This window comes from Nipponia nippon, unplaced genomic scaffold, assembly GCF_047370975.1.
Source record: "Nipponia nippon isolate SJK-2023a ecotype South Korea unplaced genomic scaffold, ASM4737097v1 scaffold_5, whole genome shotgun sequence".
Classification (NCBI taxonomy): Eukaryota; Metazoa; Chordata; class Aves; order Pelecaniformes; family Threskiornithidae; genus Nipponia; species Nipponia nippon.
Window position 1 is genome coordinate 60,047,134 of NW_028262369.1, and position 27,047 is coordinate 60,074,180.

At 52.6% G+C, this 27,047-nt stretch overlaps 3 protein-coding genes across 9 annotated transcripts in view; 2 read left to right on the forward strand and 1 right to left on the reverse strand.

Annotated features, from left to right (window-relative positions):
- Positions 1-13,597, forward strand: part of MLPH (melanophilin) — a 28,806-nt gene extending 15,209 nt beyond the window's left edge. For 3 of the 5 annotated variants that reach the window (XM_087731600.1, XM_087731598.1, XM_087731596.1), the window contains 8 exons: positions 962-1,045; positions 2,768-2,959; positions 8,400-8,555; positions 8,670-8,762; positions 9,260-9,325; positions 9,504-9,561; positions 10,978-11,075; positions 11,486-13,597. In XM_087731600.1, coding sequence (XP_087587726.1) covers positions 962-1,045; positions 2,768-2,959; positions 8,400-8,555; positions 8,670-8,762; positions 9,260-9,325; positions 9,504-9,561; positions 10,978-11,075; positions 11,486-11,512 — 774 coding nt within the window. In that variant the 3' untranslated portion in view covers positions 11,513-13,597. The remainder of the gene's footprint in view (positions 1-961; positions 1,046-2,767; positions 2,960-8,399; positions 8,556-8,669; positions 8,763-9,259; positions 9,326-9,503; positions 9,562-10,977; positions 11,076-11,485) is intronic. The other 2 variants (XM_087731597.1, XM_087731599.1) reach the window with 1 other exon arrangement.
- Positions 13,598-16,077: 2,480 nt separating this feature from the next.
- On the forward strand, positions 16,078-16,645 carry PRLH (prolactin releasing hormone). Of its 2 annotated transcripts, none has more exons than XM_087734211.1 (2): positions 16,078-16,192; positions 16,473-16,645. In XM_087734211.1, the coding sequence occupies exons 1-2, from the start codon at positions 16,078-16,080 to the stop codon at positions 16,643-16,645; spliced, it is 288 nt and encodes a 95-aa protein (XP_087590337.1). The 2 variants fall into 2 exon arrangements, with proteins under 2 accessions (XP_087590337.1, XP_087590338.1); XM_087734212.1 differs by having other exon boundaries at positions 16,078-16,177.
- A 1,499-nt stretch (positions 16,646-18,144) lies between these two features.
- RAB17 (RAB17, member RAS oncogene family) lies at positions 18,145-26,772 on the reverse strand. 2 transcript variants are annotated; one of them, XM_087732322.1, is made up of 6 exons: positions 22,528-22,666; positions 21,552-21,711; positions 19,960-20,111; positions 19,403-19,528; positions 19,101-19,194; positions 18,145-18,625 (listed from the first exon to the last, which is right to left on the reverse strand). In XM_087732322.1, exons 1-6 carry the CDS (start codon positions 22,561-22,563, stop codon positions 18,513-18,515), a joined length of 681 nt encoding a protein of 226 aa, XP_087588448.1. In that variant the 5' UTR covers positions 22,564-22,666; the 3' UTR covers positions 18,145-18,512. The 2 variants fall into 2 exon arrangements, with proteins under 2 accessions (XP_087588448.1, XP_009460564.1); XM_009462289.2 differs by lacking the exon at positions 22,528-22,666 and adding an exon at positions 26,672-26,772 and having other exon boundaries at positions 18,146-18,625.
- Positions 26,773-27,047: the final 275 nt, after the last annotated feature.

Sequence of the window (27,047 nt, forward strand, 5' to 3'; positions counted from 1 at the left end):
GAGGATGGAAATGTTATAAAAACAAAGCCAAGCGCTCGCATCTCTTTGTTGCTGCATTTACTTACTGCATTTGCTGCTAGTTCCCCTTTGAATGGGAGGCAGCCACTCAGAACAGCAGTGATGTGGGAGGCAGTGTTATAAAACAGGCAATATTTCTCATCATTTGTGTTTTATTTGTTTAGATCAAAGGAGAAGACTTATTTTTTTAAAGAAAGCAAAACTTCAATTTCTAAAAGGAAAAAAAATGTTTCCTTTAATGTTTTCAGTGATTTAATCACAAAAGTTTGTCATGGCTCTTGAGCATAGAAAGTAACTTCTCTTTGATTTTCAGGGTTTTGTCTGTCTTCTCTCCATGCCCCTTTTTTTAGTTGGAAGAGTGAGGGAGAAAAGAGGGGCAAGCATCTTGGTAAATCAATGCATGGGAAAGTCAGAAAATTTCAAAGTGTGTTGGGGAAAACTTTCAGGTTTAGTTTTTCTATCTGGAATTTGTCATGGGAAATTCTTCCCTCCTTCCCTTTTCCTTTCCAGCGCTGTATTGGCAGGGGGTAGTAACTGCTTGAAAAATGTGTTAGTAGGAAGTAAAAATTGACATTGACTTGTATTTTGGGCAGCATGTGAATGATGGCAAGACAGATGGCTTTGTTACAGCCTGGTGCTTTTGTCTGGACAAGGGGTCAGTGATGTGGTTTTATGCTCACTGCTACTGATGCTTCGGTGGGAATTGCGGTGTGCTGGGTACTCAGCATCACTTTGAGTTTTCCAGATTCAAGGAGAGGCTGTGCACCTCCTGGAGCTCTTCAGGGTATCCAGGGCCATTTTTTAAGACATTATTTTTTAATGTCTTTTAACTCAACCTGCTTGCTGCTTGCTTTCTTCTGCTGGTTGCACTGTTTTCTCACTGTCCTGGTAGTGGTGGCTGGTCTGTTCTCTACTCCTTTTCTCTCTCCCTCCTTTCCTCTAGATCCATGAGCTCAACAAACGCATGTCTGCAATTGAACGCATGCTGAACCGCTTGGAGGAAAAAATCCTGGTGCGCTCTGATGAGGTAACTGGGCAAAGCCGGGGCGCACTCTCTGCAGGGAGATAGCGTAGGCTGTGCTGGTCCCTTCCCCTTGTCATCAGAGGGCCTGCTCTGAAACAGCTGGCATTGCAGGGAGAAAGCCAGATAGACAAAATGGCTCAGGTTTGTTGATTTTAATCCTCTGTTTTGGCCTTGGAGGCTCTTCTCTAGGTTCAGTTGATGGAGTGCCTTAGAAAACATGCATGGCAGGACAGAAACAGAAGCAAACTTAACGTGTGGCATTTAGGCCCCCACGCAAGCTAGTGCTTTCCTTGCCCCTTCTGCACAAGGAAAATTGGGTTTCAGGTTGATACTCTATGAAATGCTAATTTCAGGAGTACTGTTAAGTGGGTGTCGGTACATCCGCAGAGCTGTGACGGCTCATTTGAAATCATGGGAGAATCATTTAGTACATATGAGGAAGTCACCTGGTGACATTGTGAGTATGAGATCTGACTCAAGGAGGATTGCTGTACGTCTTCTGAGCCGCCCTTGTCTTACCATGCCATCAAGCTTGGAAGAAAACAGCTAAATTGAGTTAAACCTGGGCAGTGATGTAGACTCTGTGAATACTTAGGTCACTCGACATTGATTTTGGGTTTCTAATTTTAGACCATGTGCTCTTTTCCTTCGTGTGAACTCATCACCATGAGGTGCTCTGGCGGCTGATGGCTCAGTAGAACGGACAGTGATAATTACAGAGAAGCCCCCTAGGCATAGATGAAACAATGCAATTTCTTCTTTTTTCTAAAATTTGTAATGGGGATGGCCATGCCTGTCATGATTTGGTGTTTCTGTCAGTAAATCTGACCAAGGGAGTAGGAGATGTGCACATTTGCAGGTTCCCATGCTTTCTTCCCATGTCTAGGGCAGATCAGAGTAGAGGCAACGGGTCTAAAGTGCTGTGGGACAGGTTGAGGTTAACTATTAAGAAAAGCTTTCTAGCAGAAAGGATAGCAGAGCCCAGGAATAGGTTGCCTGGGAGAAAGACTGCCTGCTGCGGGTGCCGTTGTTCAAGGTCATTAAGAACAGCTTAGACAAAAGCCCATCAGGTATGACACAGATAATTGTATTCCTGTCTTAATGCAAGGGACAGCGAGTTCAGTAACTTCTGGAGATCCCTTCCAGCGCCTGGGAGTTTAATAGGATTCTTCTGCAGTTACCATGAATTGCACCTAATAACAGGGCCGGGTGGAAATATGCCACCTATGCTGCAGGAAAATTTGCTGCAACTTTTCTCATCGCAAATAAAATTACCTAGAGGTTCCGTGGCTGCCTCCCTCACCCTGGTGGAACATTTCTTTGGGTCGCTGTGATTCCTGATGAAAATAAGGTGATTTTTGGCCACAAATCCCCTATGCACACCTTTTTAAGCAGGGAGGAAAGGCAATTTTCCACAGGGAAAAGCAAGCAAGTTCTGCATATAGGGAAAATGGATGGGAGGTTCTTTAGATCAACCATTTGTATTCCTCAGCATGAAGCTGGAGTGCAGCTTGCTGGGCTCTGCCGCTCCCCTGGGCAGGCTGGCCGCCCCTTGTGCAAATGGGTGTGGAGAGGGGGCTTGAAGTCCCCTTTGCAAAGTCCATCTGTGGTAGCACTCCTCAAGCTCCTCTGCCAGCCAGTTTTGGTGAGCGTGTCTGGACCCAGGCATGCCCCATTGTCCACCCCAGGAGACTCTTACACAACTCCCTTCTTCTGCTCCTTCAGTCTCCAGCCCCAGAGTCCCAACTTGATCCTGATGCCGAGGAGGAGGAGTTGAAGAGGAAGCTGGAAGAATTGGCTAGCAACATCAGCGACAAAGACGTCTCTTCTGAAGAAGAGGAGCGTGAAGAAAAGAAGAGAGTGAAGAAGCCAGAGATGAGTTCCTCCAGTGATGGCATGGCCAGAGATGCTCAAAAGGTAATCTGTGTCCTCCCACCCATACTGTTCTGGGCTCCATCTGTGGTTCCTTCTGCTCTCGGTGGTTTATGGCTTACACCGTGATAATGCGACTCTTCTGTCCCACACATCCACCTGGATGCCTCCCAGGGCTGTCTGGATCAGCTGCCTGCTTAAACAGGGTATCAAGGGATAGGGAAGTCCCAGGGTGCTGGATCTGGACCTTTGTCCTTGTAGGCTCTCCCAGTCTCATCCAAAAGTCAAAAGTAAAGTCTCTTAGAGGTCTTGCAAGCTACTGCCTGTCAGGGAGAGGTACACAACCTCCACATCTGTTTAGAAAAGTTGTCTCAGGATCTGGATGTCATTACAGAGGAGAGAGTCCTGGGGTGGGAGGAGAGCTTGGTGATGATTTAGTACTGGCAGCATTTGTCAGACACCTGCTATAGCTTGAAACGTCTCTTCCAGGCCTGTCAGTGCTCCTGCGCTAGGCAAGGTACTCCCAAAATCCCTGGTCCCACTTTCGCTCTGCTGAGTCAGCCTCTTCTGTACGTACAGCACTGTGCTGGCTCCTGTCCCCTACTCAGTGGTGGGTGATCCATGGGGACATGGGTCAGGGAAAGGAGGAGGGATCACAGCATCTATGCAGCCTCATTCCCATCACCCCAGAGGGTCCCTCACCCCTGTGGCCCACTGCAGCTCTGATTTATCCCCCTGCCTGCTGAGTGCATTTCGGAGAGCTGCTTTTCCCCCCTGTATCCCCGTGGCAGGGCTGGAGAGGCGTTCATTTATGTGCAGCCTTGCAGGTGAGAATTGCTTCCCTGGCTGGAGAGCAAGAGCAGACAGAGGTTCCGGACCGCTTCCCCCTCCTTTTGCCCCGGAGGTGGTAGGACTGGGTGACAGCATCAGGGATGAGCAACCGATGACGTCGCAGGTGACTCAGAAAGAAAGGGAGATCTTGTGTGTCCCCATTTGTGCAGAGCCTCCCAGAATGGTCCATTAGCACAAAATGGAGAGGTCAGCATTCCTTGTTGGGTCTCTAATGGCTTATTTATTCATCCCCTCCCTTCTGCCTTGGCAGTGGATGGGGTACGCATGCATTTGCTCTGACACATCCGTTGCTGGCGAGGGCAGCGAAGGAAGCGAGCGGGGCCTGCGCTGCCCCTCTCCGCTCCTGCAAAGCTCATTTCACCCGAGGTTACAGATCCTTTTGTTGTCCCATGAGGCCTCTCTTTAATGTGCTTTTGTTCCTCAGCCTCGCAAGGCAAAACCTGGCTGCTGCTGGGCTTGGAGAGTGTGGCTGCGTGTACTCACGTGGTGCATTTAGGGAGTCTGTCTCAGGTATGAGTCTCTGCACAGCTCTACATAAAATCTCAGGATCAGAGCAAGTGACTATTCCCAGGACAGCTTCCTTCAGGGTTTTGGGTACCATTTGCTGTGCTCTTACTGACACTGGATCAGCAGTGTGCTGCATCCTTACCGAAACCCTCCTTCACTGCCTCCTTTTTCCTGAAAACTGCTTTTAGATGATGGCTGCAGCCAGACTTAACTACCACTCATCGGTTGAATGATGTGCATCTTCTTAGTAACCATTTCCAGTTAATTGCAACACAGGGGATAAGTGGTAACTCACCAAGCCAAGGTAACAATTCCTGTGTAAGCTGCTGATCTGCAGCAGACAGAGGCTCAAACCCTGACCTGCACTGAGGAACAGGGAGATATTAGTGGGGTATCAATAAAAGTGTCTTCATTCTCATAAAATGAAGCCCAGATTCTCCAGATCTGCTACTTTCTTTGACCAAAACCCAGCTATGAGCAGGGAGGATACAGGTACAGCTGTTGTCTCTTAGTGGGGTCGTGCAGGCAGGTAACACAGGAGATACACAACAGCTCCTAAGCAAAGAGAGACCCAGCTGCATTGCAACAGCTCAAGCAAAACCAAATCTGAGAAGTGAAAAAAAATTCTGCTTTTTGCATCGCAACAACACTCAAAGTGTCAAATACCTTCGTGCAGTATTGAGTTAGAAATGCCTGCAGTGATGTAGATGGACCAGCCTTGGTCAAAGGCTGTGTCAGCATGGATTTTTTTAACAGCAACTTTCCTTATACTTCTACCAGATCCAGAGTTGGATTTTGCATGATTCTGAGTTTGTTTTTATGTGTCTTCTCTCCTGTCAGGAGGAATTCTTCTAACTGGGGAACACTGTGATGAAAGCAGGTGCTCCTAATGGAAAATGTGAAAAAAAAAAAATGTGCTGTACCATGAAGGTACCATAAAAGGATAAAAATATCAGCTGGACTGAGTTAGCTGGTTCTCTGCAGGATGGTTCGCCTGGAAATACATGCAGTTGTAAACACAACTGTTTGTCACCAGTGCATATATCACTCCCATCTCCTTGGTTTCTAGGGAATTATCAGTTGAGAGAGAGATTATGAGTTTCTTCAGTGTATTTTTACACGTGCTTAGTGCCTTATCAAGCAAAAGAGAGCACTTAAGAGCATTATTGCCATCAGTGCTCCTTGGGGTTGGAAGAGGGGACATTAGTCCTAAGTTCTGGCAGTGTGGCAATACAATAATTTTATGGGCTGGGTTTTTTTTTTTTGCCAGAAACTTAAGGAGTTATTTGCATCCATGCTCAGGCCTGCTGAAGTGTAAAGCAATATGCTGCAATTAGACCTTAACTGCTGAGTAACTGAGTGGCCTTCAGGTGGCTGGGTGCTGCTGATGTCAGACAGCTCCGGTGGCACTGCTTCCAGTGAGAAACACATCCCTCTATAACCTCTTTTCCAAGCATTTTGAGATGACTTCTTTTGTCACAGCCATCCTCCAGAAAGCACAGGCTGAGATCAAAGCTCTGCTTTAGCCACGCATCCGTCTCCGGTGGAGAGCCCTTCAGGAACAGTGTAAGCCCTTTAATTATCACTTCTCCATCTTTCTCCAGCTCCTGAAGGTCTGATGCCCCTTTCACCCCCCACTTGCACTGTTTTGTACACCACGTTAAAATAATGTCCTTGTTTTTTTTCCCCCTCCCACCCTCCACTTTGGCTGTGCTGGGCGTTCACAGAGGTCAGCGGCTCAGGCTTTGAGTTAAATCACAGCCAAAGTACTGAGAGCCATAAACGCCACGGAGAAAGCAGTGTGTGAGTCGTTGCATGGAGAGAGCCAGCGCAATGGCAGCTGTGCCCTCCCCGCAGGGCAGCTTCCCAGCCTGGGAGATGGGAAAGAGGTGGCCGAAGCGTACCGTGAGCTTGAAGAAAACGTAAGGTTCAGAAGAGCTTTCTGCAAGCAAGGAGGGTATCGGGGGGTGGGAATACAGAGGAAACCCACCCGAAATTTCTTGTTAGTGGGTAGGTCAGCATTAAAAGGATGGGCACCACAGAGGGATTAAAGAGTCCGGTCTTGTCCAACAGTCGCCAGGGCTGTCTTACAAGGGAGATGGCACAACAGCAAGTGCAGATGCTCTGTCTTGTGGCTCCTCTTGCCTCGGTCCCTGGTTCCCCCTGGGTGAGTGCCAGGGAGACAGGATGAGCATGGTCCCCAGCTTGCTGTAGCATCACTTTGCTGGACTTCAGCAGTCCTGTGCTCCAGCTGCAGCAAAAGCTTTTGTTCCTCTTCTCTTTGGTTCCTCCCCAGCATTTCATCAAGGCTTTTACAAACGAGGATAGCATGACCTCTCTGTTTGCTAAGGCTGACTTGTGCCTGGGGCTGATGGGCTCGTGGAGGTGATAAGTTTACAGCATTATCCCCTGCTAGGTTTGTGTGACTGTGTGAAGCACCAACAATTTTTTTAGCTACTGTAAACCCATATGAATCGATTCCCTGTGGGAAACGGATTGCATCCACAGTGCTGTTTACCAAGCTGCAAAGAAACAGCTTAAAGATGGGGTGAAGAGTCGTGTCTCCATCCGTGTGGTTGGGTTTCGCTGTCAGAAACATCCTGCGATGGGGAGCAGGGTTTTAAAACATGCTCTGTCGTTCACCTCTCATCAGGGAAAGCTTATACATAAAGCAAGCACCTGTTGGGAGCAGAGTGCACTTGGAAACAGCACCGTCTGGCTGCTTTCTGGCCAAATGCACCCGAAGAGGGCGGACTGCATGAATGTTTTGAGGTTCCCCCTCTCCCAGGAGAGAGGATGGGGCCTGGAAGGACATGAACTTTGGGCTTGGTGCCGCTGCTGTCAGCGGTGGGGCACGAGCGAAGCAGTGGGTAGACGATGGCCCCAGGAGCTGCGTGCTCATCCTGCCGTTCCCTCAGGGGGCCCCAACCGAGTCATGGCTGGCTAGCCACTGTCGGAGGGATGCCACCTGCCTCAGAGGACGCTGGGAGAGTTTGGTGGCCCAACAACAAATTATGTCCCTGTGACTCACAGGTTGAGCAGCTTGATGGATAGCACTCGCAAACGTTTGCAATCTGTTACGGCCTCAGGGTTTGCACTGGGATCGGTGAGACCTATGGCATGTGAGGAGTGTTGCTGTGATTTGGGTGGATCGTCAGTACCTCAGTGCATGCAGGGGGCGTGTGCCAGGCAGTTTTGCACAATACCCAGCCCAGGAAAAGCGGAGAGGGCTGGAGGAGCAGGAGTTGCATTAGCAGTACCAAGATTTTGGGATCAGCAAAACAGTGGCCACAACCCATCTGATCACCTTATGTGATTGCATACAGACATATTAATGTCTCCTAAATTGCCTTGCTTGGACTGGCATCCTTGTAGCAGCCCAGGAGGAGACAAGTGACAGCAAAACCAGTGGTTTTATTGGGTCAGGTCCTTTTACCCTTCTCATCTAGACAGCAAAGTTAACACATTGCTTCCCATAGCCACTGTGCGCCCCCAGCCAGCACTCTCTGGTTCACCCCACCTGGTTCACCCCACCTGGTTCACCAGCTGCGCGGGGCTCTGTTCACACACGTGTTTGCTGGGGCTCTCGGCCAGGATCATTCCTATGTGTCCAGAGTAGTCCTTGTGCAAAGCTGCCTTTTGCAGGGGTTGGGTTGGTTAACTGCCCAGGGCCAAACTCCCAAATCCTGACCCTACTCCCAGGAACCCAGCAGCACATACACCCCTAAAAAAGCCTGAGTGGATTTGGAGAGTCAGTCTATCTCCTTCCCAGCTTGCTGGCACCACGGGACATAGCAGCCTGCCCTTGTTTGCAGGTACCTGCCTCCTCTCTGAGCACATGGCATAAAGATGCTGATGCTACTCGAGTAGGTCACCGAGTTTTCGTCCTTCCTGTGTTCCCATTGAGCCTTTTACCACTTCACCCTGTTGGTAATTGCTCTCAAAAAGCCCAGTGAAGGGAGGAAATGAGATGAAAAGCCCTGCCAGAGCTACTGTGCTGCAAGGCAAGAAGACAGTCATAAAATAGTGGTAGGAGCTGTTGCATCAGGGGCTGCAGTCACACCAGAAGAGGAGGACTCCAGGGAGGTTAATTCTGCAATGTGGGGTTTTTTTTCTTGTATTTCAGGTGTACCTGACTGCTGGGAAGACCTACCGGCTCGAGAAGACCCTGAAGGAGCTTGAGGAAGGGACTCGGCACAGCGGCACTACTGACTCAGAGCTGTCAGAGCTGGAGGACAAAGTGGCCTCGGCAGCCGCTCAGGTGCAGCAGGCAGAGAGTGAGGTGAGGGCTTACGTCTGAGAGCTGCTTTGCCCAGGCCCCCAGCCAGTGATGGCAAACGAAGCCAGTGATGGATCCTCCAGCCACCATCTGTATGTTTTTTCCCTCCCTCTAAAGATATCGGACATCGAATCTCGAATTGCAGCCCTGTCCGCTGCAGGGCTGACAGTGAAGTCGGTGGAAAAGGCGAGGAAGAAGTCGAGCAGGCAGGTGAGCGTGGAGGACAGTGGGTGTGAGAGGTCCCAGCCCTGAGATGTATGTGGTCCCCTGGGTCATTGCTGCCATCCCTGGGTGCTGTGAAGGGCTGCCTGGCTTGCTGAGCTGTGCCCAGCTCCATCCCCGCTGCCTGGTACTCTGCCCCAACGCTCCAGGAGTGGATGTCTCACTGAGGATGGGGGATAATGCTGATTCCTTACATGCAACAAGGGAGGATTTATTATTTGGAGTGCTCTTCCTGGGGCTGCAGGGAGGGCCCTCAGGGCTGCTGCATGCACCACAGCCTGGACTCAACTCCTGTGTTCCCATACTGATTTTTATAATCACAGTTAATCAGGCAGAGTTGCTGCTATGGCAGTGTGCTGCCTCTTTTGCTCACCTTGGGATGAGACCAGGCTAAACAAAAGAGGTGAAAATGCAAAGAAAGGCAGACCAAGTGGTCTGCCTCCTCTGCACCCTCAGAGAAACCTCTGCCCTTCCTCTGCCCGCAGGCTACCTGCCTCCACTCTCCTGGTCCCGCCAGCAGCAGTCCAGGGGAGTCTTCGGATGACGTTAAAGTGAGTATTGTGTTTAATCTGTGCCAGCTAGTGCACCTTTCTGGTGTGCATGTGGCATGGCATTAAGCCTGGGGACAACCAGGGTCTCCAGGGAGTGGCTTCTGATGTGGCGGCTTCGGAGAGGACTTCTGTCCTCCCATCCCCTTCCCCACGGCAGGCTGCTCCCCTTCTCTTGCAGGCAATGCCTGGACTGCAGGGGTTCAGGAGGAAGTTCAACAGTCCCCTCGAAAGCACCGGTAAGGACCGCGGCTCTGCCCGTGGGAGGTGGGGACCTGTGGGTGGATGGGCTGGACTTTGGGGGACACTCGGTCCTCTCTCTCTGCATCCAGTTGTGTGTCTGCATTGGGGGTCCCCTTCCCTGTGCTCATGGCCTCCTGTTAGGACAGCCACAGGGAAAACCTGTGGTGGATAACTTAGAAAGGAGGAGGCAGCTGGCAGGATCGGGGACAGTAATGGGAGAGTGGAGGTCAGGCTTAGTCCTCCAAGAACCAGGACTTTCTCTGCAGCCTGGGCTCCTGCCACCCCAGAGTCCAGGGAGGCATCTGCGTTACTTCGTTTGTGGCATCCTGTTGAGTGTTAGACCTCAAAGCCTCGCCTAAACCCATCATCTCTTCTGACAGAAATTTCTTCCTTGCTCGGTCGTCTTGGGGAAGGTATCCTTGACCCTGTTGCCCACCTGCCTCGGCCACTGGTCTCTGGTGGGGGGCAAGAGGCCTTCCACAGCCAAGCTATGACAAACGGCAGCTTTGGAGTGCTTCGAATTAGACGGTGACCTGAAACTTGGCACAGCAGCTTGTGTGGCAGGGGGCAATCACTGGAAACGTTTCATCCTGACCAGTATCAGCGAGACCCATTAGGAAATGACTTTTCTATTTCTCTGTTATCTGGCCTCATAAGCTGATAGGCAGAAAGAATGGCTCTTCTTGGAGATAATGGAAGATGAAGCAGGGAAAGATCATTTAATACAGAGAAGGAATTGCGTTTCCCCCATGCGTGGGGACAATTAACAGTCCCATTTCCCAAGCTGAGGCTGGTAGGTGGAAAGGTCCCTTCTTGTGCTGAGGAGGAGTCATCTGCTCTCCTTCCTGCGAAGGGCAGGCAGATAAAGGCAGCCCAGGGGACACGTCAGCCCCACGAAGAGATAGAGGGATGTGCAATCAGGACGGACGTCACCAGGCAAGCCTAATCCCCTCTGCCTGGGCTGGGTGATGGGGTGACTCGGTCTCCTGACCACCCTCCCCATAGGTCAATGACTTGCAAAGTTGGGCCTGCAAAGGTGCAGCTGGCAGAGGCTGATGGCAGAGAAGGGGAGATGACTTAGTAGGTCAAGAGTGTCAAAGCCTTGGGGGGTGAGAGCTTCTCACGGCCTAGGCTTTTGCCATACCATGGAGGTTTCCAGAGCAGAGGTCTTGGCAGTTGACCGCTGGCAGGCTGACCCAGATCACATAGCGCTCTGGAAACCTGAGTAGCAGCAGCTTTTGCCTCCCTGTTGTCAAAGGGCTTCCCACCACCCTCCTGGGGAGGGAAGTGCAGTCATGCATCTAAAACCACAGTAAGTGGGGGATAGTAAAACCCAAGTGACTTGGTGGGTAACTGAAGCCTCTAGTGAAGTGAATGAGGACCTGCTGCCCATCTCTCTTCTTTCACGACAGGTCCTGATGACTCCTTCGACCGCAAGTCTGTTTACCGCGGCTCCCTGACACAGAGAAACCCCAACGGGAAGAACAGGAGGGTGGAGCGGCTCTTTGCGGTACGAACCCAGCCACCTGGGAGGGTGGCTGCCCTGGGCACCATGTGGGACCTGCCTCCCTGGCCTTGTGCAGAGGGACCTGTCCCTCCCCATGCTCCCCTAGGGCCAGCAGAGCCCCAGGCCCTCAGCATTGGTCTCACCATGCTGACCAGTGAGGGCAGGCACACCTGGGCTTCACCCCCTGAGGTCTGGGATGTCATAAGCCCCGGGGTGGGTGGACCAAACAAGATGTACATCTTTGAATTCCCACTGCCCACGTGGTTCATGGGATGGGGCAGGTCCTTGCTCCCTGCAGTGGCAGGTGGAGGGGACAAGGAGCATGCTGGATTTGTCACCTGGGGTGGCAGAGGTGGCTCGGGGTGGTGTGGGCATGGTGGTGAGCTGAGGTTTCTCCCTCCGGTGCCTTGCAGAAGCCTGTGATGACCCACCTGTCCTGAAGAGAGGGGGACCCTCCTGCCACTGCATTTCACTGATGATACAGGACCTCAGCACAAAGCCTCACCACTTTCCCCCCAACGCTTGCTCTTACTTCTCCTGTGCCCATCTCTCCCTGAAACCCCAGAAAGGAGGGAAGCTGGAGGCCATGGGCAGGGGTCTTGCTGGTTGCTTGGGATTGAGGCACTGAGGCGTGGACATGTGGCCAGGGGCTCTCATGGGAGGATGCAGGCATGAGACCAGCTTTGGGCAGCTCTTTGGTACCAGGTCAACCAAGGGGACCAGAGGGATGCAGAACAGGAGTGACCTCCTCGGAGGGAGCTGGATGTCAGTGTGGCTTTCCAGCGTGGGGACTGGGAGCAGTGACATGGCCCAGCCCTTCACAAAAGGCCAGTGTCATCTGCCACAGTCATTGCATCGCTGTCAGAGCCTCTCCCTGCGCTCTTCAAGGTTGGTGCCGAGCAGGGACAGGAGCTGACGGCAGGCACAAGATGCCCTTGGGGTATCCTAGGTAGAGCAGGGACTTGGGCATCCCAGGCTGGGATTCACATCCCAGCACTGGTCCCAACTCCTTGTGATGTCCCTTGGAGCATTGCTTCCCTTCACCGAGCAGCAAAGCAGGGTGAGAGCAGCGTTGGCTCCCTCCCAGGGAGCACTTGGCCAACAGATCTTTGCATGAAGCTATGCAAACACCCACTAAGGCTTCTTGCTACTGTGCCTGAAGCAGCTGTGACCATCTGCGGACATGAGTGAGGTGAGGCTTGCAGGAAGCAGTGGCAAGAAAGGTGGAAGAAAGGCTGGAGGGCTTGTTGGGGATTGGATTGTTTTTTCCGGCTCTCGAAGATGTCCCCTCTCCCTGCAAGGTTATACCAACAAGTTCAGAAGGACTCCAGCAAGCAGAGCGTAGGTGCTTTTCTGGAGGCTTTCCCTGCTCTGCTCAGGGCAAGAGGTGCTTTGTGGATGAGCATCTCCCCTGTCCCTGATGATGGGATTGTAGGACCTGGTAGGACCATCCTGTCCTTTGGAGGGGATGACCTTTGGGGGCTGTGGTGGCCCTGGGCTTCTGCCAGGTAACAGCAGCATTGGTAATGCCCTCCCCCAGAAAGCCCAAACTGTTTGTTTTCCTCCAACATTTAATTTTCCACGTCCACTGACCCTGGTGTATCAGTGCCTGGTGCCGTACCCGTGCGCCGGACATCAGGATGGGCAGGGGGTTGCTTTCTCTTGCAGGAAACTTTGGAGGAGGTTCATGTTAAAAAATTTTGCTCAATACCCACTGGTCCCTGTCCTTCATAGCCCCCACCTCCCTCCCTCCGCAGTGGGTGATACAGGGAGGATCACTGCAGCCACAGTGGGGATGTCAGACTGATGCTGGCAGTTTCCCATTGATGACCAGTCAGACTGGACCATTTTAGGCCACTCCTGTGCATCTGAACTAAAACCACTTTAATTATGAGCAGTAGTGTGAATTCTCATGCAAGTAACATGTACATTTGGCTTTGGTAGTAGTAGAGGCTGCTAACTGCCTAGAAATTGGTCCCGCAGTCATCCCAGAGCAGTCTTGTACATCCATAGTCTGGGTTTTCCAGCTGGAAACAAAACCAGTTTCTTATTTTAAAATGAAATCCTTCCGATCTGAAGTTCAGAAGGGTAAGTGCAAACCACTGCTGTTGTAGAAACTCCCAGACAGTGCGGCATTGCCGGGTGCATCTCGTGCTGCTCAGCTGGCCTCGGCACTAGGATGGCAGCTCCTTGGCTGGCAGAAGGGAGCTCCACCAAAATCTGGGCAATGCTATGGGTTTGCACCCACCTTTCTGGTGTCAGGGTTCAGCCTTCCCCCCAACAGCACCTCTTGCTGTACCTGGTTTCAGCTGTAACTCAAGTCCTTCCACGCAACCACTTGGACATTTGACCCTCTGAAGATGTCCTCGCCTCGTCCTCAGCAGTGCAAACTAAGGCATCATTCAGGCTGCAGTCACCCGCATTGTTATTTGCCAGGTTCCTGCCACATCTGCCTGTGTAGAGATTATATATATATATATGTACACTAAATCATGCAATAAAACCAACTTTTTGTCCAGAACCTAGGACCTGTTTTGCAGTGTCTGTTCTTTCAGCTCACTTGAGTGAAGACTCCTTTCTCTCCCTGTCCTCTCCTTTAACCAGCTGGTGCTCGCCTCACTTTAAAACTAGGCATATGAAAGCAGACAGGAGCTGAAGCAGTGGCACCAAAGCAGAATGCGGGGAGATGGTGGTGAATGGGATGGAAATACGACTTGTCAGATGCTGGTCATGGAGCTGTGCATGGGATGAGCGTGGGTCAGTGGTACTCAGCAGTGAGGCCAGGCGGGCAAAGGGGATGCGCAGCGTGGGGCTAAGGAGGGGGCTGACCCTGAAACTCACTGCTCCAACTTGCATAGAAACCCAGGAGCAAATCTGGGAGGCGAAGCAGCCTGAAACAGAAGCCCACAATGTCAAGGGAATGCTTTAAATCTGTATTAAATAATAGCAACAACCTTGGGATGGAGAGAGCCCTGCTGAGCCCAGAGTCTGGGGTTTTTTTTCTCCTCTCTTCATCCCTTTCCCTGCCTTTGATGCCCCTCCACAGCTGGCACCCTCTGTCCCGCACTGCTCCCATGACTGTCCCCCAACACTGGCTGTGCTTGGGCATTGGTGCTGACAGTGGCGTGAGGTGGAGATCTGTCCCAGGGCACTGCCAGCCCCGCATGGGGCCCCTGCCCACACCCCACCAGTGATGGTGTCTTCACCACCCTGCCAACACAGGACCCTCAAGGTCCCAATAATTCCAGTTTTGCCTGGAGGTGGACATGTGTTCAGACCCCAACGAGGCCCCCGTGCTGGGGACCCAAGCTGGCTCCTCCAGCGTCGCATCTGGCAGAACAAACATCATCAGAAATCTTTACCTGATCGTGGTTTACCCATTTAAAAAATGGGAGGTTTGAAGCCCCATGCCACAGGGATGAGCCTGTTCCTGCCAGTCCATGAGCCCTGGCCAGTCGCCTTCCCCTCTTCTCCACGTTTAATTTTCTGATCTCCTTAAAGCAGCTTTTGGGGGGTGGTTTGAAGGTGAAGGGTGGTGGCACCCGCCATAACCCCTGCGGTGGAGCTGGTTTGTGGCAGTGGGACCCCAATGCACAGGCACAGCATTCGGGGTGGCATCACCCACTGACCCTCTGAAGTGGGTTTTGGGTGACGAGCTCCCTGTGAGCACAGTGATGGAGCAGAAAACTTTGCCGGGTCAAGGACAGGGATTAACATATTCCAAACTCTCTGCCTTGGCCAGCAGAAGACAAAATGCTGGTCCCTTCTGAGTCATGAAAAACCCTGTGCTGATTTGATGAGAAAGGATGGCGGGGAGGGGAGATGCCCCAAGCTCAGTCCCTGCCAGGGCTCGCCTCTGACATCAGCATGAAACCAGCCATAAAAACGGCAACCAGAGGGGACTCCGGCTCAGACGGCGTCCGCTCGGCTCAGCAGGACGGCAGCCAGGCTCCTTGCCTCACCGTGCCGTGGTAAGTGCAGCCCTGGTGGCGGGGAGTGCTGCTTTTCTCTCCTTCTTGTGATGCTTTTGTTGCTGGATAATTTCCCAAGCACTGCTTTGCCTGCGTGTGCGTGCCTTTGTGTCTGTCCAGACGGCTGGGAGGTTTCCAAAAGGGGGTTGTATAAAGTCGGCAGCTGCAGCAAACCTGAGCTCTCAGGAGCTCAGACTGGCTCCTGCCTGGCATGCTGCAAACTTCTCCTTTGCAAAAGTGCCTTGTAATAAAGCCGCTGCTGCGTCCCCACCGTGTCATGCTTAACCTGGCTCTCTGGCTTCTGCCCCTCGCTGCGCTCCCTCGTTGCAGGTGGCTGCAGAAATCCAGCCCATCGCTCAGCCCGCCCTGCATGGTGCCACTCATTGCCTCAGCACCATAAAGCACATTACAGGGTGCTCCTGGGTTATCATTTCAGCGGCCAGCTGCAGGGGTGGGTGCCAAGGGTGCAGAGGTGGCCGTGGTCGATCCATCACCCAGCAGCAAAACCCATTTGTGCCTCCAGCCCTGTGTTTCAGCACTGGACCCTCTCCCTGTCTCCTGGGCTGCAGGGTCCTGTCACCGCAGGCACTCTGGGGGTCCCAGCCAGAAAGGGCAATGCCAGGTCTGGCCTAAGGCGCTAGGCTAGGACAAAAACCTATTTTATTTAACAAGAAGTTTGTACAACTCATGTTTGCAGGGGAGATTTTCCCCAGAGGTATCAGCCCCAGCAAAACCCCCAGGTTTTGATCAAGATGCCCCGTGCCCTTGCATCGCAGCTGGCCCAGGGATGCTGTGATGGGAAATGCAGTCCCATGGCAGCAGCAATAGTCACCCCATCCCCTCCATCGCAGGATTCCCCTCCTGATGGGGGGCTCACCCTGCAAGCATTTAACCCAAGCAGGGTGTCTCTGCGACGGCCAAATCCTCTCGCTCCTGCAGCCGCGTCAGAGGCTGCCGTCTTCGTGGCACCAGCGGGAAGCGCCGAGGCCAGGAGGCTTTGAGGCCAAGCCGCCACAGCCAGAGACGTGCCAGGGATGAAGTTGGGAGCTGCCTGCCTCCTGTGCCTGCTGCTCACCTGCCTGACCCTGCCTGTCTCCCACAGCCGCATCCACGAGCACTCCATGGAAATCAGGAGTAAGGAGAGCAGGAGTAAGGGATTCCCCCCAGTCAACTCACCGCCTCCAGCCCCCTCTTTATCCCCAGACTCAGCTGCATTTGGGGGGTGGCGGGGGGGGGAGTGGTGGTGTCACTATGCAGAAGCAAAGATTTGATTTGAAACAGCCTTTGCAACACCTTTTATCCCCCGCCCAGCTCCTTTCCCACTCCCCTGGGGTTCGTCATCCCCCCCACCCATGGGTGCAATGCCCTGTCTCATCTCCGTGTCCCCCCCTCATCACCCCCTGACGGCTCCTTGGCTTTTGCCTTGCAGACCAGGACATCGACCCCTCCTGGTACACGGGGCGCGGGATCAGGCCGGTGGGGCGGTTTGGGCGGCGGCGAGCCCTGGGTGAGGGCACCCATCCTGGGGGGGGCAGCCGGCAGCAAGCCTGTGTCCCCCCCCGCCCGCACCCCCAGCCCCCCCGGGAGGAGCGGAGCCCCTGAGCTGAAGCCGACAATAAAAGCCCTTCTCTTCTCATCCCCGTGTCCCAGCCTCTCTGCTCCGAAACACAGCGTGGGGGGGATGCAGGGGGGCAGGGTCGGGGGAACCCCAAAAATTGCTGGTCTTGCCACAATTTTGCAGCTTGCCCTGGCAGTGCATGCAGTGCAGCAGGGCTTCCCTCTCTGCAAGGCACGTTTATCCCCCCATACCTCAAAAAAACACCCTAAAAATAAGCCCTCGAGGCCCCCCTTTCCCAGGTGCATCCCCTGGGGTCCCAGCAACATGACGGCACCCATGGGTGCCCCCGACACCTTCATTTCCATGGCATCAGGGTCAGAAACAGCCACCTCATTTCCATCGCCTGGGTCAGAACCACTTGGGGAAGCACATGGAGCCCTGTCTGTCACACTGCATGCCCCATACATCCCCTCGCGATCTGTGTCCCCAGGCCAGAGCATTTTTACCCCCTCTCCAGTTCAGGGGCGAGAGGGGCCACCAAAAAGGGTGACCCTCAGCATCCCTGTCCATAGCTCCTGGCCCACCATTGAGGGTCTAGGGCTGTTTGGGAGGAAAGGGTTAATCTTGGGAGGTGAGGGGGCAGATAAAGGGATGAGTGACAATTAGCACCCGATGTCTCCCAGCTCCCCTAACATGGGATTTAGGCAAGAGGAGGCAGCAAATCTGCCTTCTTGCTGAGAAGGAGCCCTTGTCCTGCTCCAGGCTGGCTCAACCCTAGGGAAGCATCAGCAGGTGGGTGTCCCCGGCTGGTGTGGGGCGCTAGGGGGGCCCTCAGTGGGGAGCTGACCTGGCAAACCTGGGCAAAGGCTGCTGTGGTCCCCTCCTCTCCATGGGGAACATCTTCAAGGGTGTCTGCTGCCTTGTGGCTGAGCTCAGCCCAGCTAAGCCTTGCCCCACGGGCTGGCACTGACGTCAGGGCGTGCCTAAAAAACTCGGTGGTTACCCCATGGGCTGGCATCGATGTCAGGGTATGTCCAAAAAACTCAGTGGTTATGTTGCCCTGCAGACAGGGTGAGTGGTGCTGCTCTTTGCCCGTGGCCATGCCAGTGTTGGTGCAGCGCTCCCAGAAAGGGCAACATATTCCCTGAGCCTGACACACCCCAGCTTTGCTGGGCATCGGCATGCTTTTGGAGACAGCCCAGGTGTTTGGGTTTTTTTCCCTCTTCTAGCCAAGGCATGCTCCTGCAGTGTTTTTCATAATGCACAAACAGGAGGCCCTGCAAGGCATGGGCTACTGCGATGCTTGGCATTTGCTTTGGCCCTGCTCTGCCCCCAGACCTCTTATATCGGCATTAAATCAGTAGTTTCTCCCAAGGATGGGCTGTGACTCCTGTAATGGGTCAGGTGGGGGCCAGCAGGGTGAGGGGAGCACCAGCTCCAGTCCCTGCTACCTCCAGGCCTCCTGTGGTCCCCACCTGCAGGCTGACATCCAGGTCAGAAATAAAGAATAACACCTTTAGGGCAATATTCTCTTTATTTGCAACCTCGGTGTAAAGCCACCAGGATGCATCTGTTTCGCTCCAGAAAGTTAAGCTCTCCCTTTTCAGATGAGAAGGGACACAGATTTGCTAACGTGCAGCTGGGGCAGGGGATGTCACCAGTCAGGGCCAATGGCAGCAGTGCTGGTGGGTCGCACTCCTCTCTGGAAGCAGAAAGGTGGTGGAAGAAACCCCTGTGCTTTACTTCTTGGATGAAGCCAGTGCTAGTGCCCCCAGGATGGACTCTGACCTCTCTCTGAGGGGGAGGGTGGTCGGGCTGAGCTGCCCCTGCACTTCTGTGTCCCCCCTGCTTTGTCATTGCTCCTCTGGGAGACCTCATCCAGCCACAGCTGACATCCAGAGCTGCCCGTCCTCAGAGCTGGCAGCATCCCATCCTTGCCCTGCTCTCCTCCAGGTTGACTGTTGACCTCCCGTGCAGGGATGAGGCAGACACCTTCTGTTGTTCCCGCTGCAGGAGCTCTTGGGCTAGAAAGAAACAAAAGGTGAGAAAGGGCTCATTTCTCCTCCTGGTGGGGTGGGATGCAATGGCTGTCCTGTCCCACCCCAGGGGACCCACCGACAGCCACCGGTACTGTCCCATGGTAACAGTGTTAGATCTCTACCAAACAGCTACACTGGGGATGCTATTACACCTAGCTTAGGTACTGGAGCAGAAGAAAACTGTGGCTTTGGGTGAGGGCTTGAAATCCATCTGTCTGTCCTTTTGCCCTAAGAGGTGTGACAGGTTGCACTGAAAACACAGACTGCTGTGGCTATGACCCTTGAAGCCGCCAGATGCGGCACAGGCTGGATCAGCAGGGAGGCAGACCTTGGTGGCACGCATGAGCAATGAAGGGGGTCAGCCTTGGTGGAGGGAAGGTGTTTGCAGGCCTAAAAGCAGAGGTTTGGGGCCTGTGGTTCACCCGCCTCTGCTTTCACCTAGAGCCATTGCACAACTCACCTATGGCCATAAAGATATCATTTACTTGGTGGTTGGATTTTGCAGATGTCTCCATGAACAAGAGGCCTTTGGTCCTTGCAAACTCTTCCCCCTCCTAGGTGAAAACAAGCAGAGTTATTTCTTCAGCCCCCTCTGGGGCTGCTTGTTCGGTTACGGTGGCATTTCATGGTAGGTCAATAACTGTACAGGGACTTCAGAGCTGTCTGAAAGCCTTTTATATTCCCAGCTTTACTAGGACATATCCCAGTGCTTGCTGGTGAGGGGGTGATGAGGGGGCCTGGGAGCTCACCACAGGCACTCACCTCGGTGGCAACTTCTCGCTCAGCAGCAAGGTCCATCTTGTTGCCCACCAAAGCGATGACTATTTCATCGGGAAGGAATTCCTTCTCCAGGTCCCTCAGCCACAGCTTTGCTCTGTTGAGTGTTTCCTGGAGAGATGGAGACAAAACCACCCAGTGATCTGGTTTTGATTTAATCCCTTTGCTTCGGGCATAGCAAAGCTGGATGGGTGGTACCAAACTAAAGGGAGTGAAAGAGACGTGGTGGGGAGCCTTTGATTGCCCTCTCTCTCAGGGAAACAGGTCACTGGCCCTGAAACACCTTTAGGGATAAATCAGACTTGGATGGGATGTGCTTTTTCTGCATGGTAGCAGAAATCGCCCCTGGGGTGGTAGCGTAGTCCTGCATGGATGGCCCCCGGCATGTCCCAGGTGGGACATTCATCTTTGCAGGCGGTGCTTGTGTACTGCTTTCTGCTCTAGCAAGGACAAACACCATCATCTGGACACCTCTGCCCCGCAAGTGCTGCTGCAGCATGGCATAGTTTTGGCACAGACAGGATCAGCATCCCCTGCCTTACCTTGTTAGTGATGTCGTAAACGAGGAGAGCAGCGTGGGCGCCCCGGTAATAGAGGTGGCAGACGCTTTGGTACTTCTCCTGGCCTGCTGTGTCCCAGATCTCAAACTTGACAGTGGCTACCTCCAGGTTGAGCATCTGTGTGAAGAAGGAGCCTGCAAGCAAGATGCAGGGTGCATGTTCGCTTGCAGCAAGAGCAGAAAGCTCAGATCTGCTGCCATGAGGTCAAACCCATCCTGAGGGCCAGTAACAACACTCTAATGCACAAAATTGGGACGGGTTTCTCATAAGCACTGGCACTGTTGATGGGGTGGTGTGCTGCAAGGCAGGGTAGCCTGTGGCAGGCTAGGAGCCCTTCCTGGCAGCAGATTTGGTGGATGCACACCAGTTTTGATGTCAGATAGCTCTGAGCTTTGCAGAATAGCTCCGAGCTTTGCAGAATAGCTCCCAGATAGAGAGCCACCTCCACCTTGCTGGTGGGTCAGACCTGTGATAGCTGTGAATAGGGATATCCACTGAAAAGGGCTCCCACTGGAGGGGAGCCTCCATCCCTGCTCCCAGGGGAGCAGATGGCTGCTTGTGGACCAGCATGAGGCAAGGCAGAGGGACAAGGGGAGCAGCTCTGCATAGCCTTGCTTTCTTCCACCAGCTAGCTCTTTAGGCTCCAGGTGGGACCACAACCTCTGTGCCTGATGTGCCTTATTAGGGCAAAACCCAGGTATATCAGGTAAAATGAACATCTGTAATGTCTAGGTGCTGTAGGAAGCTGTGCTGATGCGAACGTACAGGGGAGGCAGCTTGGCCCCAGCAGGTATGTTGGCCCAAGGGAGGTTATAGAGGGTGCAGGGCTCTCACAGCTCTCCAGATGGTTTTAATCAAAGCACGAGCGTGCACATGGCCTGCCTTCAGACGTGGGTTGTTCAGCATGGCTTGTAAGGACAGGACGTGCAGGGGCAGACGCTCTCCCTTTTGCCAGTGGGGCACAGTGTTCAGTTTGCAACCTGGCCAGGGTGTGGGGAGGTCAGCACTCTTGTCTCTGCAGGCAGGCTGGAGGAACAAGGCACTGCTGCGAGCCTACCATTGGGCAGTGCTGGGGAGGTCCTGCTGCAGCTGGCCACCGCCTCCTGGGCTGTCCCACTCACCTGCACCCCAGCCAGAACCTCCTTGCTCCAGCGGGACATTGAGGCTGGGGCAGCACGTATACAGGAGAGACTCTCCTGGAGTGTCTGAATATCTGTGAGGGCAGCACAGGACCAAGGATGCATAGGGCAGATGGGGCCACACAGTTTGGACCCCAGGTTTCACTCATTTCACTGCTCTTCTGCCTCCGAAAAGCAGTGTTAAACCAAACCTGTGCAATTGGGATGAGGCTTTGCTTACAGCCTGGTGCTGAGGAAAATGGGCTGCAGAGATCTGAAGGTGACAGCGATAGGGGAAGTCTGGCTCTGGGGCAAATCCGTATCATGTTCAAAAGTGGGTCTGTGCTACTGCAGGATATACCAACCTGTTTTCCTGCATCCCACCCCACTGCAAGGAAGGGCATCAGGCCTGGTCTCTTGTCCAGAGCCATCAAGCTATTGAAGCCATTCACTCACATCCCACAGTTGGCAGCGACTCCTTGAAGTCATTTTTCACGTATCGGTAGGCCAGGCTTGACTTTCCCACTGATGTGTTCCCCAGCAGAACCACCTTGTAGATGTAGGTGGGACGAATACCCTCCAGGGAGGTGTCTGACATTGCTTTCTCTGCCGTGCCCTGCAAGGAAACCAACTCCATTCAAAACACATCTGCAGTGATCCCAGGTCTGTCAGCTGAGCCTCCTGCATCAACTCCTGACTGGTGGCAGCAGGGAAGATGGGGTTGAACCTCAAAATAGGCTAGAACAAAACCATTAATATCCTGAATTAAATCATCTGCCACTGTCAGTTGTGACCAGAGGGTGGAGATCTTTAGGAAGAAACTTGATGCAAGAGGCTTTCTTGGATGTAGACAAGGAGATTGGATTGGGTGCATCTCCTTTAAAGAGAGGACATGCTGGAGAAAGTTAATGGCAGAGGGACATCACTTATGGGTGTGCCTTGCTCTTGAGCATGCCTCCTTCCCCAAAGTTCTAGTGAAGAGCTTGGCCTGATGTTCCATGCTTATTGTGGGTCTTGGTTAGAAGTTATACCGGGAGAGCCTAACTCATGTTGGAGGTCAACTCAGGCATGGAGGTGATGCTGCTACCAGTTTGCTAAAGACATTGCCCAGGGGATGGCTGGGCACCCCAAGAGCTGATGGGCTTTATGGCAGCAACGCTTCAAGTCAGCATGTTGCTCACCAAGGTGAAAAAGCAGAAGTGAGAGGACCTGACTCAAGCACCCTTGAGGACAGCAGCACACAAAGCAGATGGCACATGCTCTTCCACTGTGGATTAAGAAACCCCAGGCAGACCAAGCCCATGAAGTCTCATGCCCTCATGACCGGTGCACCACAGAGTGTGACTCTGCATCACTCAGGGTGGAGCTACGCTGCACAGTGACCCAGGACAGTGGGGGAGCATGGCCCAAAATAAAGGTGGTCGTCTCAAACCTGACTTGAAGAGAGCCGCTGCAGAGCGTTGGCCATACTCTGGGAAGAGGATGGTCGGTGTGAGCCCTCCTGGGTGGCACGTGTCCCCTTCTACCAGCCTTGAGCTCAAGGAAGTGACGCTGCCCCGCTGTCAGTGGGAGCTGTCAGTGAAGGGTGGTGAATAACACTGTCTTGCAGCTAGCCAAAGCTTTGCCCTGGCTCCTCCTTGCAGAGCTCCTCCTCTAAAATTACTCAGCTCACGTGGAGAGCTATGCAGGAGAGAGGGAGGTTCATGCAGAGTCTGAAGATGAAGGTTAATGGGGTGTCAAACTGAGCAGGAGAAGGACATGAGATGACCTTGCATGCGTTTATCCCACCTCATACACAGCAGCAAAGGGGAAATACACCACCAGCAAGCCTGTACCTGCTGTGTGCAGAGATGGGATATGCCTTCTATATAGGTCTGATCTTCTAATACCCAAAGGCAGCAGAGGAGCCTTCTGAAGGATACTAAAACGTTAGTGTCCTGCTGCTTGTCCATGCCTGTGTGTCCTGACACTCTCACTGCTATTGCATGCTGGGGTGAACACTGCTGGCGTGTGGTGCTTCCCTCCATGTGCTTTTGAAGAAAGCCCTGGTCAGCCAGAAAGCAGAGACCTGCAAGACTTATAATGAAGATTTGGTGCAATTACTCCAGTTTCTACCTGGGGCTTGCAGGAGTTCGGCATGCAGAACTTGCAGGTGAGCAAGAAATACTTTTATAAAGACACCTGACAGCGGCAGTAGCAAGGTAGTTCCTAGCCTAGGAAGGTCTCTGCAGCTCCCTTGTCTGACAAAAGCCTCTTGTTCCTGCATGCTGCTCATCCCACCTGTCTCCTTTATTTTGCCTGTCTTCCCCCTGCAATCTGGCAGGCTCCAGACCTTTAATTCTTTTCCCTTCCCTGAGCTGTTATCAAAGCAAGCTGTCATTAAGAGCGTTCCTCGGTGCTGGCTGAACCTGGGTCTGTATCTTTAGATGCAGGTCGTTTTTCTGCTCGGTGAGATGGGCTTTCATCCCCTTAAAAACCAGGGGTAAAATCTTCTCCCCTAGCTTGTACAGCCCAGCGATAAAGGGCGGCATTGTAATTTGTGCAGAACAGCTAGTTAAGTGTGGGTTATATTTTTTTAAGCAGGAAAAAGACAAACTCTGTGGCACAGAATAAGGGTGCTCTTTGTGGTATTAATTACACACGTTTGCCTCTTTGTAGGCCTGGAGATAAGACTGCTGCCCTTTCTGGGCAGTTACGTCAGCTGCCGTAAGTGACATGCCATAAAACTCTCTAGGGAAGCAAGAAGCTGCATGAAAAACACCCAAGGTTGTCTATGTTTGTTAAATTCAGTTTCTGATTATTTCACTTTGCTGCTCTCTGTTTAACCCTAGAAGGCTGTATTGATGCTGGAACAAAGCTCACCTGAGAATTACTGCAATGATAGAAGCTTCCTTGCAAACTTCTCATGCTAGCAAGCACCTATTAGAGATGGGGAATTTTTCCAAAGCTCATTTGAAACCATTTCTTTTCTGTGTTAAGAGGCAAGAGGTGAATCTCCCTTTCCACCCGAGGAGAACAGCAAGGAAGCAAAACAAGTGGCTTTGTTTTGATTCAATGGAAAGTAGGATTTAGAGGAAACTCTCTTCTTTTTCCTTTTTTTGTTGAAAAAGGAGTGTACAGAGTAAAACCCTGTGCTCACTGGCTAAGGGACTGTGGGATAAAGCTCTCTGGACATCGCATGTGGCTGGTAGTCACCCTTCTGTGGCTGCTCTCTGCCCTGGGGAAGAGCCTGTCGGCGAGACCCAGCTGAGGGTTACAGTCAGCTCTGCAACTCCAGGATGCTGCTCTGGCAGAGTTACCGATGCCTGCTCCAGGTGTGGATAAGGGTGCTGCTGCCTCACAGCACACAGCATCCCTGTTCCTTCAGCCTGCGCTGCCAATGAGGCAGAGGAAACTCATTCTTCATCTGGAAACCTCCCTGACTTCCCTGGTCTGGGGCTGACTGACTGAACATACCCAGGAGAAACCTTTAAAGCAACTTTCCATCTGATTTCTGCGAGTTAAGCCCCAGCAGAGTGCACCTGCATGCCAGAAAGCTTCTGTTGGCATAACTAGAATAAGTTTGATTTATCTCACTGCAAACTCAAAACTCCGAAGAAGTCACCAATGCTTCTGTGCAAAATGGATTTAGCAAATTTTACCATGCAGGCTTTGAAAGGCTGAGGTGTAACCTGAACTGGGGCTGCTTAGATGCTGGATTTGGGGGATTTTTACTTTGATCCTAGTAAAGAATAACTCAGCAATTTAGGAAGCAGCCTGGGGAACAGTCGAGGTGTTACAAGTCCTGTCCTCGTGCCTAGAGGCCACGCCAAGGGGCAGAGAAAGCTGAACCTGCTCAGATTCACTATAAAGAGCTGGAGATTAGTCTAGACAAACATTTCTCTTCCATTGACTGTAAAAATCTTGTTGGCAGGTTTAGTCTCCAGATACAGCTTAATATTTTCTGAGAGCTGTGTCTAGCAGCAGATATTTGGGGCCGGCTTGCTTGATCTTACACTTACCTAGAAGGTGAGTACCAAAGCGGCCACAATGCAGATCATTTCTCACTCCCTAATTGAGGATTAAGCATCGCTGCACCCAGGAAATTGTGTTCTCGGCCAGACACCCCTGTCCCCCGTCTCCATGTCTCCTCTCTCCTTCCCGTGGGCAATGGGTGTGTACATGGTGCGGAGGCAGCTCCGACCAGCATTAACCAGCTTCCCCTATGCAGCCCACTGGTTTAATGTAAACCAACTTAAAGGTAATCTGTTTGCCGGGTATGGCGGCAGCGGCCCCAGATCAGTGACACTGCACTTGAACCGCCTGCCCTCACTGTTTCCAAGAAGGAGCCTGACAAATCTGTTTATGAGGGTGACTCAGTTGTTTATAATTAGCAGAAAAGTGGACTTTATCTACAAAGCATCCTTTCAAACTCCTGTTTTATGGGCATAAACACTTCTAATAAAAAAACGGAAACATGAGGTGGTAGATATTTGTGCTGGAATGCAACAGCAAGGGCTTGGCTTTTGCCACTCAGTAAATTGGTATCTCTGCAGTATTTTTAACTGGGGGGATCATGGTATATTTATGGTCAGGGGATAAGCCTTTTGTTTCCAAAGGAAAACAGTAAAAAAAGAAAAGAAATGCATACCTTTGGGGATGGAGCTACTGAGAAGTGTTATTTAAGACTAACTTCCTGGAAAATTAATGATGTTTAATGATGTCTAACTGATGTCTAAGCTTGTCTAAACCACAAGCTCTAAGAAGATCCTAAAACCATTAAAGACATTTGCTGCGTTTCTGCAGGGGTGCAAGCAGTGAACAAGAACCACAGCTAATCAGCTACTTGGAAAAAACAGGACCCCGGTGCTACCCACATAAGCCTGCAGTATCTAGCCCTGCAATTTTTAGACACAATGCTTTAAGTTCTTTCAGATTCAGATTTCTTTTTTTCCCCCCCGATAGTAGTCATGCACCTACCTCCCCCATTAACTTGTCTAGTATTCAGTCCAAAGCACTCCTCTGCTTTTAGGAGCCTCCTCCTACCGGCTGAAGTTCTCAGCAGTGCTGGTGTAGGAGCGTGGCTGCTTGGAAAGTTCATTTAAGCCAGGGTTACCAGGGGATGCGAAAATCCCAACCACAGAGACTTAATGCATAAATACTGTTAGATTTACACAGATTTCTCAACACAATCAGCCCTCCTCAAAGCTAAGGGGAAGAGAATAAGGGTCATTCACTGTGCAGCCAGAGCAGGTTGGGGAAATAAGGCAGCCATAAACAGAGACTGCTCTGGGCTGTGGGTGAGACCAAGCGCTCTGCTAAGACCTTTGCAGCCGCTGCCTGAGAGGATGGGGGTAGGGCAGAAGGCTTCCTAAGCCTGCCTAAAATCTCTTCTCTTGGGCAGGGAGCTGCTGAGGGTGGTGCCGCCCTCACCGGTGGATGCCCCTTTGCTGCTGGGATACAGGGCCACTTCCCGGTGGGAGGATGAGAGTCCCGGGAGCTCGTCTGGGAAAGGCACCTCGGAGATGGGATGGGAGATGGTGGGTCGGGGCTGGGGCCTGCCCTGCGGGTAATCCCCCAGCGGAGGATGCCTTTACCTTCCCGAAGCCTTGCTCTCCTCGGGGTCCTCCAGTCCGTGGGGTAGGGGCGACAGCCCCGTCTGGCTGCCCAAGCCTCTCTGCTCCCAGGGCAGATAAAAGCGAAACCACCCGGCGGCTCCCAGGGAGCAGTGTCAAAGGTGAGAGGCAACCGGAGATCAGTGAACCTTAGACCCGCCAGCGAGCCGGGCAAGGCGGGACCATGGGGCTGCCGTCACGGTGAGTGGGGCCAGCGGCCATGGCCCCCGCATCCCCTCCATCCCTCCCTCCCTCCCTCCCTCCTTCCTTCCCACTTCCTATGCTGGGGTTTGGCGGTGGGTGGATGGACAGATGGATGAATGAGTGTGGGTGGGTTTTTCCCCATGCCTCGGAGTCT

What these genes read in the sequence shown, in the direction of transcription:
- PRLH (XM_087734211.1), top strand. Translation starts at nt 16,078, where the DNA reads ATGAAGTTGGGAGCTGCCTGCCTCCTGTGCCTGCTGCTCACCTGCCTG. An exon ending in CAGGAGTAAGGAGAGCAGGA is followed by an intron (nt 16,193 to 16,472) that starts GTAAGGGATTCC and finishes TTTGCCTTGCAG; the next exon opens with ACCAGGACATCGACCCCTCC.
- RAB17 (XM_087732322.1), bottom strand. Translation starts at nt 22,563, where the DNA reads ATGGCCAACGCTCTGCAGCGGCTCTCTTCAAGTCAG. An exon ending in GTCGCTGCCAACTGTGGGAT is followed by an intron (nt 20,112 to 21,551) that starts GTGAGTGAATGG and finishes TCTTGCTTGCAG; the next exon opens with GCTCCTTCTTCACACAGATG. An exon ending in TGATATCTTTATGGCCATAG is followed by an intron (nt 18,626 to 19,100) that starts GTGAGTTGTGCA and finishes GTTTCTTTCTAG; the next exon opens with CCCAAGAGCTCCTGCAGCGG.